At 62.2% G+C, this 17,714-nt stretch overlaps 2 protein-coding genes across 2 annotated transcripts; one reads left to right on the top strand and one right to left on the bottom strand.

Moving 5' to 3' along the window:
• Positions 1 to 591: 591 nt before the first annotated feature.
• On the bottom strand, positions 592 to 6,430 carry ARID5A (AT-rich interaction domain 5A). The gene is made up of 7 exons (XM_072846392.1): positions 6,324 to 6,430; positions 4,000 to 4,094; positions 3,041 to 3,206; positions 2,898 to 2,950; positions 2,718 to 2,815; positions 2,489 to 2,636; positions 592 to 2,218 (listed from the first exon to the last, which is right to left on the bottom strand). Exons 3-7 carry the CDS (start codon positions 3,093 to 3,095, stop codon positions 926 to 928), a joined length of 1,647 nt encoding a protein of 548 aa, XP_072702493.1. The 5' UTR covers positions 3,096 to 3,206; positions 4,000 to 4,094; positions 6,324 to 6,430; the 3' UTR covers positions 592 to 925.
• Positions 5,466 to 16,898, top strand: LOC140643974 (STE20-like serine/threonine-protein kinase). Its single transcript, XM_072846383.1, has 19 exons — positions 5,466 to 5,546; positions 5,826 to 5,947; positions 7,383 to 9,079; positions 9,968 to 10,132; positions 10,275 to 10,323; positions 10,542 to 10,691; positions 10,802 to 10,874; positions 11,264 to 11,458; positions 11,788 to 11,869; positions 11,955 to 12,065; positions 12,160 to 14,025; positions 14,143 to 14,273; positions 14,849 to 14,972; positions 15,142 to 15,553; positions 15,667 to 15,791; positions 15,877 to 16,062; positions 16,186 to 16,311; positions 16,414 to 16,527; positions 16,670 to 16,898. The coding sequence occupies exons 3-19, from the start codon at positions 8,933 to 8,935 to the stop codon at positions 16,775 to 16,777; spliced, it is 4,164 nt and encodes a 1,387-aa protein (XP_072702484.1). The 5' UTR covers positions 5,466 to 5,546; positions 5,826 to 5,947; positions 7,383 to 8,932; the 3' UTR covers positions 16,778 to 16,898.
• The last annotated feature ends 816 nt before the right edge of the window (positions 16,899 to 17,714 follow it).

Raw genomic sequence — 17,714 nt, 5'->3', positions numbered from 1 at the left:
AAAAAGCACCCGGAGATGTTGCTGGGCTGGTTCGTACTTGGACACGTGGCTGCTCCACCAAACGGCTGCCGTTCCCCAAAACTGATGCAGAAAAGCACCTCCTTCCCCACGGCAGCGGGGCGGCCCCGGAGGTAGGTCTCAGCCCATCCCCACGGCATCACGCCACACCTCTGGGGCTCCGTGCTTAGGGTGAGGATCCCCCCCAAACCCTGCCCCGATCTGAGAAATCAAGGACACCCCAAACACCGCCAGGTCGGGACCATCCAGCCAGTTTTATTTCAGGCGCTGCCTCTGCAGCCAGCTCAGCCGCTGCGGCCGTCGGAGGTGCGGAGCAGCAGCGAGCGGAGCGGCCGGAGCGCTTTCTGGGCAGAGACCCCACGCAGCGGCCGCTCGCCTTGGTCCTAAACCCCTAAAAAAAAAAAAACCTCCGGAGCCCCGGACGGAGGCAATGTAATTAAAAACCAAAATTGAATCGCGTGGTGTGAGCCAGCCGGGGCCCTGGACTAGGGAGTCGCCGAGCATCCCGGGCACGGCGGGACGGGCGTAACCATCGACCGGCTCGGCCTCCTCGCCACATCGTGTGAAACCGTGCTGGGGCACGGCCTCTCCAGCAAAATTGAAACCTCCACAACTCATTTTGCTCCCTTTTTTTATGTGTGTATGTGTATATATATATAATATATATATATATAACCTTGTGATATTGGTAAAGTCACCGGCGTAACGATGTCGGATACAAACAGCTCTAAGATCAAGAGTAAAAATGACTCGGTCCAGATTGTCTCCTCTTAGTCCCCGTGCCGCAGGCTCTGAAGCGGTGACAGGCTCCGGCACGCGCCTCGCTGCCCGGCTCAGCCGCCGCGGCATCCCGGCTGGCTCCCTTCTCCGCAGGGAACGAGGCCGATCCGGAGCGGGATGGAAAGCGCTACAGCTTGGCATGACGGTGAAAGGCAGGCACGTGCGGCGAGGCGTAGGTGGGTTGGCTGTGCCATGTCGCTGCCGGGTAGAGCCGGTGCCGCATCGAGCTCTCGTAGGACGCCGGGTAGTGCCCGGGACCAGTCGCCAGCGGCCGGCACAGGTCGGAGGGCTGCGTGGAGGCGGCTACCAAAGGGCTGGGAAAGGCGGGGATGACGAAGGGGTTGACGGAGAGGGACGGTGCCACCGGCACCCCCTGGGTTTTGAGGTGCTCCAGCGGGTTGCTGAAGCTCACCGGGAAACGCAGCATGGCTCCCTTGTAAACGTCCGGGGCTTGCGGCAGCGGTGCGGCGTAGCCAGGGCTGGCCACCACGGCCTTGGGTTTGGCCAGCCCTTGCTGGCCCCCGGGCGAGCCGGTGCCCGTGTCCCTGCCATCGGCCTCCTTGACGAAGGGGGAGATGGCACGTAACTTCGCACCGGGGCCGAAAGCCGCCTCCTCCTCCCGGCCGCGCTTGCCCCTCGGCGGAGCAGGGGCGAAGCCGGCGCCGGGAGGCACCCAGCAGGCTTTGACAGCGGCGCAGGCGGCCGCTTGCCGGCTCTCCCCGCTCCACGACTGCCCCGCTTTGCTCCGCAGGTCTTGGGGCTGCTCCGGCTCCTCAGCTCGGGACGGGAAGGTGGAAGGTGGCTCCAAAAAATCCTTCAAGCTGGAGAAATACCCCCAGAGGGGATGGCAGCTGACGGGCTTCAGCACCTCGTTGCGGTAGGCGTGGAAGCAGCCGGTGAAGACGGTGGGTGCCGGACCCCCCTCCTCGGCCCGCGGCCAGGGCTGGCTGTCTCTCCCGCCGGGGGATGCGCTGGGGATGGGTCCCACCTCGCTCTTCACGCTCGGAGCTGTATCCTGAGCTCCCGATGGCTCCGGGCTCCTCTGCTCATCGGGGTGGGGGCCGGCGGCCGGCCGGGGGGGCTCGGGGCTGGGGCCGGGGCCGGCGTTGCTCACCGACCGCCGGCCCTCAGGGCAGTGGCGTTTGTGGCAGTGCAAGGACTCTGCCTTGCTCACCTGGGCCAGCAGCTTCTTCTTGGCCAGCGGAGACATGATGGGATGGTTGCCTTTGGAGTAGAAGCTGGAGAAAAGGCGCTTGTAGGTTTCGGTGTGGGACCTGCAGGTGCCGGGACACCCCCCCGAGGGGCTCGGGGTCGGGACCCCCGGACTGGAGCATCCCTCCGCCGCCCGGCCCCGCTCCGGGGCGTCCCTCGGGTCCTCCGTGCCGGCTGCCGCCTCCGGCTTCGCCTTGTCTGGAGGCATCTGCAAGCAAAGGGGATTCGGGGTGTGGGTGCCGGGCTCTGCCGCATCCCCGTGCCGGGGTCCCGGCTCCCCCCAGCCCCTCTCCCCATCTTCGGCTGCCCCCGAGCCCTCCGCTCTCCTCTTCCCCCAGCCACCCGCCTCCCTCCTTGCTCTTCCCTGGGCACCCCAACGGGTCCCCCAGGCGAGGGACAGACGTGGGGGCTGGCGCGGGGTCCCGGGGCTGCTCCCAAACCGGAGCCGCGTCAGCCGGGCTCTGGGGGAGCCGCGCACCTGCTCCCGGCCCTTCTCCTTCTTGGCCCTCTTGCTCTTCTCGCCCGTCTCGGCGCCCTTGGAGACCTTGTACTGCTTGCGGGGCTTGCTGGGGGGCAGAGGCTTGTCGTCCTCCCCCTTGAGATGCCGCACGTACGGGAGGACCAGCCTGCGGGGGGGGCGGCAGTGAGAACCGGCGCTGGGAGGGGAAACCGAGGCACGGAGCGGGACCCCCTGGCTCGTCCCCTACCTCTCGTAGTGCCGCCGGGTGCAGGTGGCCGCGCTGGTGCTGCCGGGGCTGCCCCCCAGCTCGTCGTAGACGTTCTTCCAGAGCCGTCGCCCCGTCACCTGCGGCGGGAGGGACAGGTTAGCCCCCCGGCGACATCGCGGCACCCAGGGGACACCCCGGCACCCAGGGGACGCTGCTTACCAGCTCGTAGGCTCCCAGCTTCTCCACGGCTTTGTAGATCTTCCAGAGGTTAACTGGAAACAAAGAGGAGATGCCGAGGGTCAGGGGGACGCGGTGCTCGCCGCAACCGCCGGCAGCTCCTCCCGGCCCCGGGGGGGACGTACTCTGCTTGAAGCCGAGGTGGGGGATCCTCTCGATGGGCGTGTGTCGGTCCTTCATGAACTTGTAGAGGCTGACGAGGAAGGCTTCCTCCTCCTCCTTCTCACCGCCGAGCGTTGCTTCTTCCACCGGCTTCTCCCGCTCGGAGCCATCCTCCGGGACCGGAGCCTCCTGCGGGACACGGGGGTGAGAAGGAGCCTAAGGGGAAACTGAGGCAGAGCAGAAGCACCCAACTCCCCCCTCAGCAGCCCCGGGGATGCTTTGCAACCCGAAGGCATTTAACGAGCTCTCCGTTCGTTAGCCGGCAGCCTGGGCTGCCGGCCAAGTTGGTCAAAGCGCTGGAACCGTGCGAGAACACGAGGAACGGCTTCCAGGAAAACAGACGGGCAGAAATTCATCCTCCACCCCCTCCCGCTGCCGCCTTTCTCAGCTAAAAATGTTTCTCGTTTGTTTGTTCTACATTTTCCGGAGTTATAAAACTTGTTGCTATTTTTGGGCAAAGCAGCTGCTCGGCTCCCAAGTACTTTATTTTATTATATTTTTTTTTTAAATTCTTCTTCTTTCTATTCTTTTAACCGCTTGTGACAGACGCGGTATTTTAACGGCTGAACTATTTTGAGGCTTTTTTTAAAAATAAAAAGCCGCTGGAGGGAAGGCGGGGGCGGGGGGGTCTGGCGTAGCAAAACCTACCCCCTCCCCCCAAATTATAAAAAAATAATTAGAAAAATTAGAAGCTGGGGGGGGGGCTCATTTCTCGGTGTAACAGGACCCCCAAAACCACCCTCTTTTGGGTACATTTTCCCCCCACCGCTGAGAAATTCACCCTCCTCTTCCTCATCCTTGCTTTTCCAGGTGGCAAAAGCGACTCTCGCCCTCTGAGCACCTCGTGTCCCCCCAAAATATTGGGGGGGGTCCAGCATCCTCACCCCTCCCCCCGAAGAAAATGTCGGGGTGCGGCACTCACCGCCGGGTTGGCGGCGGGGGCTCTTGGGGTCTTGTCGCTGTGCTTGGTTGGCCTCCATGGGGGGAAAGTCGTCGGCTTGGATTTTAGGAGGGGTCCTGCAAGGAAAAATAAAGGGGTGGGGGTGAGACACCCCAAATTGTTGCTTCCCCCTAAAATTAAGGGTAAATTGGGATGATTTGGGCCACGGCGTCGCCGCCAGGCACCGAAATCGGCTGGATGGCCGATTTCGGTGCCTGGCGGGCGACGCCGTGGCCCGAGGCTGCCCCCCCCCAAATTTAGGGCTCGGTACCCCTTGACACCCCAAATTCCCCTCCCTCCCCCGCCCACTTTTGGGGGGAAACCCTGGAAAAACGGGGGAAAAAAGGGGGTGCCAACCTGGGGAAACTGAGGAACGGGGTGGGGAGGACCCCCACTCCCTCCCGTGCCCCCCCTCACTCCCACGCGAGACCCTCTCCGCTCTGGTCGTGTCCCCCCCCCCCGTTTCCCCACGCCGATCGCGCTCACCCGCCGCCGCCGCGCCATGTGACTGCCCGCGGGGCGGTGCCGCCACGCCCCCTCTCCGTCTATTGGGAGGCGCAGCCACGCCCCCTCCACCTATTGGACAGCCGAGATGCTCGTCCCCACCACCCCCCCCGGCGAAGGGCATGCTGGGAGTTGTAGTTCCGCGGCGGGCGCGCTGCCGCTGTCTGTACTCGTGTGCACACGCGTGTGCAAGGGCGCGCGCGCGCGTGGGCGGAGGCGCGGGCACGCGTGGGCGCGCCTGTGCGTGTGCGTGCGTGGCTGCGGGTGAGCACGCGTGTTCGGGGCCTGTCGTGTGCGTGAGTGCGTGTCCAAGGGGGTGCACACGTATGCAGGCGTGTCCGCGGGGTCGCACGCGTGTCCACGCGTGTACGTGTACATGTATGTCCCCGTGTGCGTGCGGGTTCGTGTATTGCGGGGAAGGGGTGTGCGTGGGGGGGGGCACACGGGCGGGTAAATGCGTGTGCCAGGGTGGGCACGCGTGCCCAGGCGTGTTCATGGGGGCATCCACGTGCCGACATGCGTGTGCGTGCGAGTACAGGCGAGCACACGTGAGCCCAGGCGTACGCGCGTGGGTGCGGGCGAGCACGTACGTGCGGTTGTCCTCATGGGCAGGTGGGCACACGCGTGTGCACGCGGCCACACGCGTGTGGGTACGCGCCTCTGCATAGGGGTGCGCAGGTGTGGGTGCTGGTGGGCACCCGCGTGTGCGTGTGCATGCAGGTACACGCGTGTGCCGCAGGTACATGTGAAGTACACGCGTGTCCGTGCGTGCGTGGACCCCCCGTGTGCCCCGGCCGTGATTTCACCGGCTCAGATTTGGTTCCCGGCACTGTGAGCGCGGCGAAGCCGCTGACGCGATTTCCTCCCTTTCTGGTATTGCTACGAAAACGCAGGAAACCGGGGCGGGGGGGGGAGGACGATGGGGGCTTTTGGGGTGAAAAGCGGCCGATTTGGGGCTAAACAACTCCAGCTGGCCTGAACAAGCTGTGCTGCATCGAACCGGGCGGCGGGCGAGCTTTGTGCCGGTAATTTGGGTGGCCGAAGGTGACGGCTGGGCTGTAATTACGCGTTTAACGCGCCAATAATTAACGGCGCTTTCGCGGCGGGGGTGGCACTTTCCCGGCGCTGTCGAGAAACCGCAGCATCGCTCCGCGAAAGCTCGGCCGGAGCGGGCTGAGACCGGCCAAACTCATCCCACCCACCGCTCCGCCACACTTCCCACCACCTGCAAAGCCTTTGGTGTCCCTTCGGGGCTCGTCCTCGTTACCGAAATCACCCCGTTAACCCAAATTTTGGCTGTTTAGGCCCAAATTCCCGGTGAGTGGCGTCCCGGTGTTGCCGGCTGGCCCCGAGCGTGGCGGAGGTTGGAGCGAAGGGCCGAGCGTCACGGCTAGGAATAGCGCGGGAGCGGGGCCAAGCCATTACGGTGGGTGAGTAATGGGTTGAAGTCATCCCTTCCCCGGCCCGAGCCGCCACCGGGAGTGAAAATAACGCCCTTACATCACCCAACGCCGGGCGAAGGGACCCACCGGGTGCCGGGGGGGGTGGGAGAAGGGGTTTGGGGTAGGTGGGGATGGTCACGGGTGAGGGTGTCCCGGTGGGGTTGGGGTGGGTCCCTCTTTCTCCGTGGTTTCGGGATTCCCACCCGCCGACGGTTTCCCGGCCTTGCCGCCATGGCATGCGCCGAGTTCAGCCGGTCTCAGCTCGGCGGCAGCGGGACGGGGCGAGGCGGGGTGGCGAGGCGGGGTGACACGTGGCTCTCGGTGGGTGATAGGGCCCCCCTGAGACCCCCCGGTACTCACCGGCTCAGGAGGCGAAGGCCGGGCGACTCATCGGCGCGGCCGGAGGAAGAGCTCTGTGGTTTGCTGGTGTTACGGTACTGGGGATGACGGGCTGGGGGATGAGTCATCCCCCACTCAGGGAAGTGGCGTGTGCGTGTGCGTGTGCGAGTGTGTGTTTGTGTGCGCGATTGACTCTTTCGTTACCGGAACAGCCGGGCTTTTTGGGGTTCTCACCCAGAGGCAGCCCAGCACCACCGCGCTGAATGACTGTGCCGGACTTTCCAGCCCGAGCCCCCCCGGGGCTGGCGATGCGGCCACGGTGCCAACCGGCCCCCGGGGCTTTGGGGACACGGCTGGGTCCCGGTGGCCGGGATGCTCGTGGGGTCCTGGTCCTGGTCCTGGTCCCCCACGCCCCGAGGGTGGCTTTGCTGGGCATCATCCTGCAAACGGGGACGGAGCCACCGGTGTCCCCCGGGACTGGGCATCGTCCTGCAAAGAGGGACCGAGCCCCCAGCATTGCTCAGGCTCTTGGTGCCACTTTCCAGGGACACTGTCCCTTGTCCCCAGCTTGGGCATCCAAGTCCAATGGGACCGAAGGCACCCATAAGTGGGGGATGGTTGGGGCTGGACCAGGGGCTGCTGGAGAGCACCCATGGGTGCTCAGCTCCATAGCATCCCCCCCCCAAGAATCCCCCCCGCTGCTGGCTTGTGAAAGAGCCCCCAAAAAAAAAGAAAAATCCCCCGGTGACTCATTTTGGGCCAACAGCCGGAGAAAGCAGAAGCGGGGGGAGGTCAGGGGGGCACCTGGCTCCTGACCCCCCCCGGGGCTAGAAAAGGGGGTGAAGGAATCCGAGGGTGACATTAACCCTTTCATTCCAGGAATGCACCTGCCTTCTACTTAATAATAACGTGATTTAATGAAAAAGGGCAAAAAAAAACCAACAACAAAAAACCCCCACTTGGGTTTCTATTCCCGGCTTCGGTTTCTATTCGAGCAGAACCGGGGGGGGGGGTCTGAAGCTGGAGGGGGAGAGGGGGGACAGGCGGGGTCCCCTGCCTCAGTTTCCCCTTGCACGACAGCGGCCGTGTGCGTGGTCCAGCCTGCCGGGACTCACCGATGGCTCTGCTCACCTGGCTGGGAATATATTGAATTTCAGGCTCCTGGGGGGGAGCTGAGCACCCCTGGGGTGGGATCCGGCCCCTGCGGGGCTCCGCTCCAACAGGAGCGCAAGGAAAAGCTTCTCCCCGAGGAAGGGTTTATTTTTTAATCCCGTGGAAGAGATGCTGGAGGAAAAGGGGCATTATTGAAGTTGAAAGACGTCGCTGGGGTGATAGCGGCCATCGATGGACTGAAAGGCGTTGGGGCTCAGCCAGCGTGCAAAGCCCAGCGCCGGCTGCTGCCTGAAAGGGAAAAGAAGGAAAAGGAAGCGGAGAAGGAAATGGAGAAAGAGAAGAAGGAAAAGGAGAAGGAGATGGAGGAAAAGGAGAAGAAGAAGGAGAAGGAAAAAAAGAGCTGAAAAATGAAAGCCTGGCCACTGGGGACGGCGCCGGATTGGCAGCGCTGGCGGCACCCGCATCCCTTTGGGGCACAAAGTCCGGCGAGAGGGTTCGTTATCTCACGGGGGCTTGGGGGGGCTTCGGGGCTGCGGGAATCGCCAGCACCCTCCTGCCGAGGGTTAATCCCATCGGGTGCTGGTATAGGAATGCAGCTCTATTCTGAAGCCTGACGCTATAAATTATGAATATAAAGCCGTAAAATAACTCCCTGGATTTAATTACCCCATGATTAACCGATGTAATCACCGGGAAAACAACCTCCTCGGGGAGCACACGTGAGCTGAGCCCCCCCCCCAGCACCGGGGAGATGCTGCGCCCACACCAGCTCGGGGGGTTTATTATTTAGGAGGTAAAAACCGCCCTGATTTAGGGGAGCAGCCAGAGCCGGATGCTTTTGGGTGCTGCTGCAGCACCCTGGGTGCTGGGGGGCCTTTGGGTGCCCCCCATCGAGAGGGGACTGGGGGCTATAAAAGGAGGTGCCAGCCGCAGTACCAGCATCTTGCCCCTCTGCCAAAGCGGTGGCAGGGCTGAACACAGCCTGACTACGAGGGTCTTTCCAGGGAGAGTTAATTAGCGGGGCACTAATAAGGCTTAAGAGGTCACCTGGGGTGTCCCAACACCCATGGGACCTATTTAAGCTCAGCCCAGCCATGGAGCCTGTTGCTGCTGACCCCAGCCAGGGCTGTGCATGGACGTGCATGCGTGGGGATGCATAAATTCACGGGGCTGTGCACCTACATGAGTACCTGTGACCATAAAGAACCATATATCTGCAGCGGGATGCCCACGGACCCCTATATACCCCTGCCTGTGGTTTCGGCAGGGGTGCAGGCAGCACCTTTGGGTGAGCACGAACCCCTTCTCCCATCCTGAGAATACCCAAGGGTGGGACGCAGCAGGTGTGGAGCGAAGCATCTCCTTTTTGGCACCTCCATCTCGCAGCACATCCTGCGCGGCTGAGGCAGCGCTCAGCCCCTTCCTGCCCGCGGGGGAGGAAGAGCGAGGGCTGCGAAGGCCGTTGGTAGAGGAGCCCGAGCCCAGCTGCCCTGTTTTCTCTGCATGGAGGTGGCCCCATGGCTTTCCTCCGGCGGCTTTTTGGCTTTTTGGAAAAGAAGAGGCCGCCGAGGCGGTACGAGCACGTCAAGCGGGATGTCGACCCCGAGGAGGCCTGGCTGGTGCTGGGCGAGCTGGGTGACGGCGCCTTCGGCAAGGTCTTTAAGGTAGGAGAGCACCCCAAAACGCCGCTGGTGCCCGAGGGTTTTGCAAATGGGTTGGTTTTTTTTTTGGTGCTGCCTCGCATCGTGCAGCTTCCGGCATGCAAGAAGCTAAAAAGCCTCTAAACGGCCCCAAATTTCGAGCAGAGGATGGCAGAGTCCTCGCCTGGTGCTGGCTCAGGCCATCCCCAGCCTTCGGCACCGGCTCCTGGAGCCAGCCCGTTTGCCAGCAGGTGTTTGCCTCCTTGGTTGGAGCGAGGGGGTTGTGACAGGGATGTTTTTCTCTGAAACCACGGTGCAGAGCCTGAGCATGACAGGAAACCCAAATTTGCCGCTTGTCAGACCCACGGCAGCAGCCGCCTTCCGGGGCTGGTGGCACGCGGCAGTGATGGTCCTGGTCCCGGCTGGGCTTGCCCTGGCCAAACCCATCCCCTCTTCTCCGTCCGGCATTTTTGGGGCAGCTGAACGCCTCGGCATCGCTCACAGGATGGGGTTTCACTGTGGAACCACCAAAAGGTCCTTGGGGGGGAGGTTTGCGGAGCCCCCCGTGCCAATGCTCGCTGTGGCTGTGCCCATGGGAACTATATTGCATCCGTGGGAGGACATAGCTTGCCGGAGGGTTTTGGGATACAGCGGGATGCTCTGGGACCTGCGCATGGGGTGGCATGGCCACGCCGGGGCCACCTGCACATCCGCCCCATGCACGGGGCAGCCGTGCATCCCTCTCCTTCCCGGCTCTGGCGACAGTGAGATCCCCATGTCTGTCCTCGGCATTTGGCTCGGCGGCACCGAGCGCCTGGGGAGAGATGCAACGGATCCAAGCTTCCCCCTCGCTGAAAATTGTGGGGCCGCTCCGTTCGTACCCCACGAGCCCCCGCGAAACCTCTCCCCCAGGCGCAGAACAAGGTGACGGGGGCGTTGGCGGCCGCCAAGGTGATTGACACCCCGAGCGAGGAGGAGCTGGAGGACTACGTGGTGGAGATCGAGATCTTGGCTTGCTGCGACCACCCGAACATCACCAAGCTGCTGGATGCGCTCTACTGGGACGGGCGGCTCTGGGTGAGCTGCGGAGGGTGCTGGTCCCCCCCACCCCAGGCATGAACCAGGGTCCCACCGGCATCTCGGGGCTGGGGGACGCGGTCTGGAGGGGACGTGTTTGCAGACCGGGATAGGAAACCTCGACCATGCCCTCTCCCTGCAGATCCTGGTGGAGTTTTGTCCCGGAGGGGCTGTGGATGCAGCGATCTTGGGTAAATAAATGTTTTTTTTCCAGCTGGCGCACGGCTGTCGGAGGGTTTGGGGTGGGATTGCCAAATTTCACGGCGTGGAAGGGAGTCCTGGTCTTGTGCAGCATGTCCAGGAGGGAGGATGGGTTGGGGTGCATCTTCCTCCGGGTACCCCCCAGCTTTGCGGGGGGTGCTGGGCAGGAGGCATTGTTAGCGGCGGGGTTCGTTTGCGCTAACGGCAGAGCTGGAGAAAGGGTTGACAGAGGAGCAGATCCGAGTGGCTTGCAAGCAGCTGCTGCTGGCACTGCAGTACCTGCATGGCTGCAAGATCATCCACAGGGACGTGAAGGCTGGCAACGTCCTGCTCACCCTCGATGGGGATGTCAAGCTGGGTGAGTCCCAGGGGAATCGGGGCCCTGTGGGGCAGAGGGAGGCTGGGAGTGAAGTCCCAGGGATGCTTTGCCCCGGGGATCTTCTCTAACTGCTGCTTTCTGCTCTGCAGCTGATTTTGGTGTCTCGGCCAAAAACTCCAGCACCGTCCAGCGCCGGGTGTCCTTCATCGGCACCCCGTACTGGTAGGTGTGGGGCAGAAATCCCTGGGGATGGTGGGATTTGGGAGTGCGGGCAGGCAGGTATCCCAGGTATCCTGCTTCTCCTGTGGATGCTCGCAACCAGCTCCTCGACACCAGGAGCATGTCAAGAAACCAGATCTGTCCTCCTCCAGCCAACACGGGCTCCATTGTGGGCTTCTCAGTAGCATGAGACTGCGTATGGAGAGGACACGTGGGGTGCTGGTGGGTGCAAGCCCTCCTGGGGTAGCGTTGGAGGAGCTGGAGTTGAATCTCACCTCTTCTGCCTGTCGGGTTGTCTCTGGAGGGGATGGCACCTGGGTTTGGTTTCAGGGGGAGATACTAGCCCCCGGCCCAGGGCAGGCTGGACCTCTTCCCCTCTCTGCCACGTGCAGGATGGCCCCGGAGGTGGTGCAGTGTGAGACGTCCAAGGAGAACCCCTACGGCTACAAGGCTGACATCTGGTCACTGGGCATCACGCTGATTGAGATGGCTGAGATGGAGCCCCCCTACCACGAGCTGAACCCCCTCCGGGTGCTGCTGAAGATCGCCAAGTCCCAGCCACCCACACTGCGTCACCCCAAGAGGTGGTGAGTCCTTGTCACCCCAACGCCGGTGACGGGGGGAGAAGTTGTCCCATGGGGCAGCTCCTGCTCGAAGCCATGTCTGGGCAGCTGGGGTGGGCTCTTGGACCATAAGCGATGCTGGTTGTGATTCCTCCAAGCCCAGCTCCAGAGGTGCTGGTTTCCCATCCCTTTGCCTTCAGAAGGTGACACCAGTGGGCAGCACTGGGGTGGGGACCTCCTGCCAAGGTGCTAGCAGAGCCTGAGTGTCCCTAGTGTCACCCCAAGCTCTGTGGGGTCCACAGTGGGGGTGACAGGGAGCTTCTGGCCCTGTGCTCACAGGGACCATCCCATAGGTCTGAAGACTTCAAGGACTTCCTGAGGAAATCCTTGGAGAAGAGCCCCGAGGTGCGGTGGTCAGCCAGCCAGCTCCTGCAGGTAGGTAGCACCCATTGCCACCTGCGCGGGGTGGTGGGACCCATCCCCAGTGCTGGCCCTGCTCACCTCCCTCGCTCCCACCCAGCACCCCTTTGTGGCGGGCATCTCCGACAAGCGGCCGCTCCGGGAGCTGGTGGCCGAAGCCCGGGCTGATGTGCTGGAGGAAGAGGATGAGGAGGAAGGTCCGGTCCTCTTGGTGCGTGAGTAGCAGCCGGCTGGGGTGCAAGATCCCTCCAATCCTTTCCACGAGCTCGTTGGGCCTCACCTCTCCCCTGTTGTCCACCCCACAGCCTGGGCAGGAGCACGGAGAGTCCTCCTGCCCCCCGACGCCAGGGGGTCCCCTGGAGCATCAGCCCCTGGACACAGCAGGGGGAGTCAGCGAGGAGCTGGGCATCCCATCTGATGTCCAGGCAGCGGCAGAGCCCAGGACCAAGAGAAGGTCCGACTTTTTGAAGCAAATGAGGAGGAGGTCCGAGCCCACGGGCTCCATGAGGCTCCCTGCGAAGAGGCCGTCTGAGTTTCTGCAGCTGATGCGGCGCAGGTCGTTTTTTGGAGGGATGAAATCCCAAGAAACAGCTAAGGAGCAGTGCAGGGCAGAGCCAAGTGGGTTGGAGATTATGGCACTGGATGTTCCTCAAGGGACATCAGGCCCAGCAGAGGCAGGAGGGGAAGTTCAAGGGTGTCGAGAGGAGGAGACCAGCCCTCTGGGGACCCCCTGCAACGTGGCCGAACTGCCCTCGGGGCCGCAGCAGGCAGGAGACCTTGCTGAACTGCAAGAGCTGAAGGCAGAGCAGGTTGGACCCAAGGCAGAGCCCCAGGAGGAAAGCCAACGTGTCGATGCATCATTGGTGGCCGAAATGCCCGTGGAGGGACAGCTTGCAGCCCAACCGAGCCCCATTTCGACCCCCAAAAGTGATATAAAAAAGGAGTCAAGCAGAGACCCTACTTGTAACTCACTGGCCCTGCCTGCACCCACGGACGGGGACTGGTGCAGAGGCTCAGCTGTGGGGCAGCTGGTGGCAGCCCTGGACCTGTGGACCAGAGCGACCAAAACCCAGAGCTTCAAGTTGCTGGCAGAGCATCAGCATCGGGTTACTCGGTCGTTGCTAGACCTGAAGGTTGAGGTTGGCTCCACTAAGGCTGAAGATGGCCTTGGGAAGGATGGTGATGGAGCAGGGAGGGCACCCATGGGATCTGAGGGTGCTGGAAAGCCTGGGGAGACTGAGCTGGTGGAGGAGAGGGTGCCGCTGGGTGAAGAATCGCTGATGCCCAGTGTGACAGAGGAGGTAGTGGTGGGGTCAGATGTTCTCAAGGGGTGGCAGGAGCCTCCGGCCGGTCTGGGAGAGGCTGGAGAGAGGAACAACGGGGAGAGAAACTCAGTCGTGTGCGAGCCCATCACTGACCCCCTGGACCTGGTTGAGTGGGAGGTGGGGAGGAATGAGGAGGAAACCAGAGACGACAGTGAAACTGCAGTGGAAACTTCTCCCGAGGAAGCCCTGGTGCCAGAAGAAGTGAAATTGGAAGAGGATGTTGTGAAAGGGTGTTTGATTGGAGATCGTAAACCAGCAGGAGATGCAGCCAGCCTGGGGGAAGTGATGCTGGCAGGACAGGAACCGGAGGCAGCCTCTGCAGCATGTGCAGGAGAGGGACCTGCAAGTGAGGAGGCCCAAAATTCAGCAGAGGATTTGTCCCCCATGGAGATCCCAGGGCCTGTTGAAGAAGAAACAGAAGAGAAAGCGGAAAACAGCCCCAGAGACAACCAGCCAGGAGCTGCTCATGGGAATGGCTGGAAAGGACAAGATGGAAATGATGGAGAGCTTGGAGAAGACAGGGTGCAGGTTGCTCCAGCTCCTGAAGGGCCATCAAGGGATGGACCTGGAGAGGAGATGGGTGGCTTGGAGGGTCACGGAGCAGTGCCAGAGCCCCAGGAGGCCCTTGGTGGACATCCAAAGGCCACAAAGACTGTGAGATTTGACGCTGCCCTTGTCCGCACCTCTTCCCAGGCGCAGGCAGCATGGGAAGCAGCGAACACACCAGGTCCATCCATCACGTCAAAGCAAAGAGAAGAGCAATCCCCTGTGGAAAACCCTGCACAAGGTCCAAGTGCCTTCTCTGCAGCAGTGCAGCCTTTCCCCTCTGCTAGGGAAGCCCAGCAGGTGAGAAGCTTGCAGGTAACATGGCCACATGAAGCTGCCTCTCTTTGCATGGGCTCCCATGTTGGGTTTATGTAGTTTTTGGGTCATCTGAACTCAAACCATTGCTCCCGGTCACAGGAACCTGCCTCGCTCCAAAGGACGGTCAAGAAAACCCGGAGGTTTGTGGTGGATGGGGAGGAGGTGAGCGTGACGACTGCCGGGACCGTCGGCAAGGCTGGGGCAAAGGATGAGATGGTGCGCTCAGCTCGGTGAGTGATGCTGGCAGTGGAGGGGCCACCAGGCATCTCCCATCTGTTTCTGGACGTGGAGGACTAGAGGCAAAGGGGAGAGGGTGTGGGAGGGAGGATGGATCTATGGGTGCTTCACCTCTAGGCTTGGAAAACCCATCTGCCTCCCTGGCTGGGGTCTACTCCAGCAGGACAGCATGAGCAAGCCCTTCCCTGCATCCTCAGGGCTGTGCAGCAGGGACAATGAGGAGCCATAGCATTGCCCAGCCCCATATCTGGTGTGTCCAGCAGCCAGCTTAAGGAAAGAAGAGGGAAAGATCTTCTATCATAAGCTCTCACATCACCCAAGGAGAGTAGGAAAGGATGAAGGGGGAGATGGAGGGGCAGCGACATCAGCTGAGCTCGGCAGCATGGCCACCACGGACCCAACCGGTGTCCCATCTTCTTTCTTGCTGGAGAAAGTCTTCTCCGTGATGTTGCACCAGGGCTGAGTTTCTCCCTTGCTTTAGCCACCTACAAGTCAGTCATCCTGGGAGAGAGAGGTGCCTCCAGGGACACCTTCAGCCCCCTCTCACCCCGATTCCCCAAATCTTTAGGCGCCAGGAGCTCCGCGAGCTGCGAGTGTTGCAGAAGGAAGAGCAGCGAGCTCAGAGCCAGCTGGAGCAGAAGTTTCACCAGCAGCGGGAGCAGATGTTTCGTCACATCGAGCAGGAGATGACGGTAACCAGACCATTGTCCCTTGGTGCCATGATATGGTCAGAGATGGACACGTGCAAGGGGGTGGTGGGGTCCCACTGCAGGAGATGCCAGGGTCTGGAAGGGGGTTTGGTTGCTTTGGTGGCCACTTCTTCTGGTCCCTGCAGCCCCATTAACTATATCCACATGGCAGAGCAAGAAGGGGTTTTACGACCGGGAGGTGGAGAGCTTGGAGCGGCGCTACCAGCAGCTGAAGGAGCGCCAGGAGCTTGAGTACACAGTGAGGCTGCAAGACGAGGCCAAGCGCCTCAAGTCCCTCCAGGAGAAGGACTGCGGGAGGAGGATGCAAGAGCTGAAGGGCGATGGGAGAGAGGTGAGGGGCCGGGGCGGTGCTGGGTCCCCCAGCCACGCCACCAGGAGCCTGGGGACCATCTCCCTGGGCACGGGGATGAAGCCCCTCGGTTGCTCACCACAGGAGCAGCGGTTCCTGCAGCAGCAGCAGGAGGAACTCAACGCAGCCCTGCAGAGGGTCGTCCAGGAGCACAAGAAGAAGATGACATCCATCGACTGGGAGTGCATCAGCAAGATCCATAGCCTCAGGAGAGGTGGGCCCGGCTGGGATGAGGAGAAGGAGGATGGAGGGTTCTTGGGGAGGGGAGCAGGGGATCTGGCTGGGGGTTTTTGGAGGTGGTCATAGTGCTGTGGTCTTGCCCGGCAGCCCGCGAGTCGGTGGTGTGGAGCATGGAGCAAGGGCACCTGCAGGAGAAGTACCAGCTCTTCAGGCAGCAGGTGAAGGAGCAGCACGCACTGCAGAGGCAGCAGCTCCGCAAGTACCATGAGAAGGTGAGGTGGGAACTGGCGGCGATGCTCCCCCAGCCCTGCGGGCTCACGACCCCTCTCCTGGCTCACCCTCCTGCCCCTTTCCCAGGAAAGAGAGAGGATGAACCGCTTCCATCAGCTCTTGCTGGAGGATCTGAAGAGCCAGCAAGCACAGGAGCGGGCTCAGCTGCTGAAAAGCCAGCGCTGTGACGCCAAAATCCGCCTGGCCCTCTTCAAGGACAACCTGAAGATCCAGGAGGCTAATGGGGCCAAGCAGAGGGAGCAGGCCAAGCAGGTACAAGGACCTGTCTGGGGCCAATGAGGTTCCCCAGCACAAAGTATAGGGAAAGTCCCCAAAAAGCTGCAAGCGATGGTTTTTGGGGAAAGGGAGGGTGATGCGGGCTGTCCCCCACCACAGTTCGTGCAGCAGGAAGAGAGGCGGCAGCGAGCAGAAGCGCAGCAGCAGCAGGAGCAGCAGGCGCAGCAACTGCAGCAGCTGCAGCAGCAGCAGGCTGAGAGTCTGGCCGAGCTGGAGCAGATGCAGGTACTGGGGACCGCTGCAAAACTGCCCACCCCGGGGGCTTCCCGCAGCCCTGCTACCTCTCCTCAAGCACCTTCCTTCCCATTTCCACGTCCCCTCTCCCAGAGCGAGAAGATGCACCTCTTGGCAGAGCAGGAGAGGAGGCAGCTGGGGCGGCTGGACCAGGAGCATGCCATGGAGCTCAGTGAGTGGAAGCAGCGGCTGGCTGCCCGCAAGGAGGTGAGGGTCCTGCAGCCCAAAGCATGTCCTCCCCGTCTTGGCTCAGCTCACGGGATGCGATGGAGGGCTGCTCTCCCTGCTGCAAGCCCCTGCGACACGGGGCACAGGCACGGGATGTGGCAGCGCTGCTTCTCTCCTCCAGATGCTGGAGGAGGAACTGGGGAACTCGCTGCCGGTGCAGCGGCGAGGAGGGCTGCACGGTGCCCACAGCAGCAACAGGATCACCCGCTTCTTCCACCTCCTCTCCTGACACTACACCACAGATGACTGGGGAGCGAGAAGCAGGCAGCTGCCTGGGGACTGGTCCCACGGCTCTTCTGGGAGATGGGACTGAAGGATCCCGAAGACAGCGCGAGGGGCAGCTGGCCCAGGGATGCTGAGCCGTGGGGCTGAGCAGCCGGGCAGGATGTGGTACGGATCCTGGGGATGGCAGGCGTGGGTGTGTTCGAGCCCACCCTCGCCGTGCTGGAGGGGCTGGGGTGAAGCAGGCGCTGCAACCCCCAATGGTCCCCTGGGGAAGTCTCCCCCACTGGTCTCGAAGCTGTGGATACGTGGGAGTTGCCGGTGCTTCCCGTGCAGATCTCCCCTCAGCTGAACTGCAACTCATGGAAATAGATCCTTTCTTTGTTACGAAAGTCCCTGTTTGTGGCTATTTTACTTAAAAAGTCTTGCCTTGCGCCCCACCAGCATGTCCTGTACCCCCAACCTGCCCCCTCAGGCCAGCTCTCAGGGAGGGGGGGTCCCATGGCCAGCCTCTGGCCCAGAGATGCGCTCGGGGGCAGAGTTGGCAGCACAGGGCCAGCACTGCAGCCAGGTCTAGGCTCCACCACCCTGCACAGAGCTGTTCTCTGCCCACCTCCTCAGGGTCCTGAGGGTACTAATAAGCCCTAATGGCCTTGACCTGCACCCGTGGCCCAGAAGCTCCACCGAAGCTCAGCTCAAGGGCTTCAGTCCCTGCCTGAGCTGTGTTGGGAGTGCTGGTCTCCCTGCCTCATCACCTCGGACACAATCCTGACCTGCAGCCGGACTTCCCGGCTTGATCTTGGACCTGCCTCAGCACCATGAACTTGCCTGGTGATCTCAACTCTTAGTTGAACCTGGCCACCATCTCCGGATTGGTCCTGCTCACATGGCTCAGGTACTGGAGGACTGTGTCCTGGCTGGTGATGCTCTGCCGTGCGATCCCT

The sequence above is a fragment of the Ciconia boyciana genome, chromosome 25, assembly GCF_034638445.1.
Source record: "Ciconia boyciana chromosome 25, ASM3463844v1, whole genome shotgun sequence".
NCBI classification, from domain to species: Eukaryota; Metazoa; Chordata; class Aves; order Ciconiiformes; family Ciconiidae; genus Ciconia; species Ciconia boyciana.
Note: the sequence above shows the minus strand (reverse complement) of the source record. Positions and strands in the feature narration are given on the sequence as shown.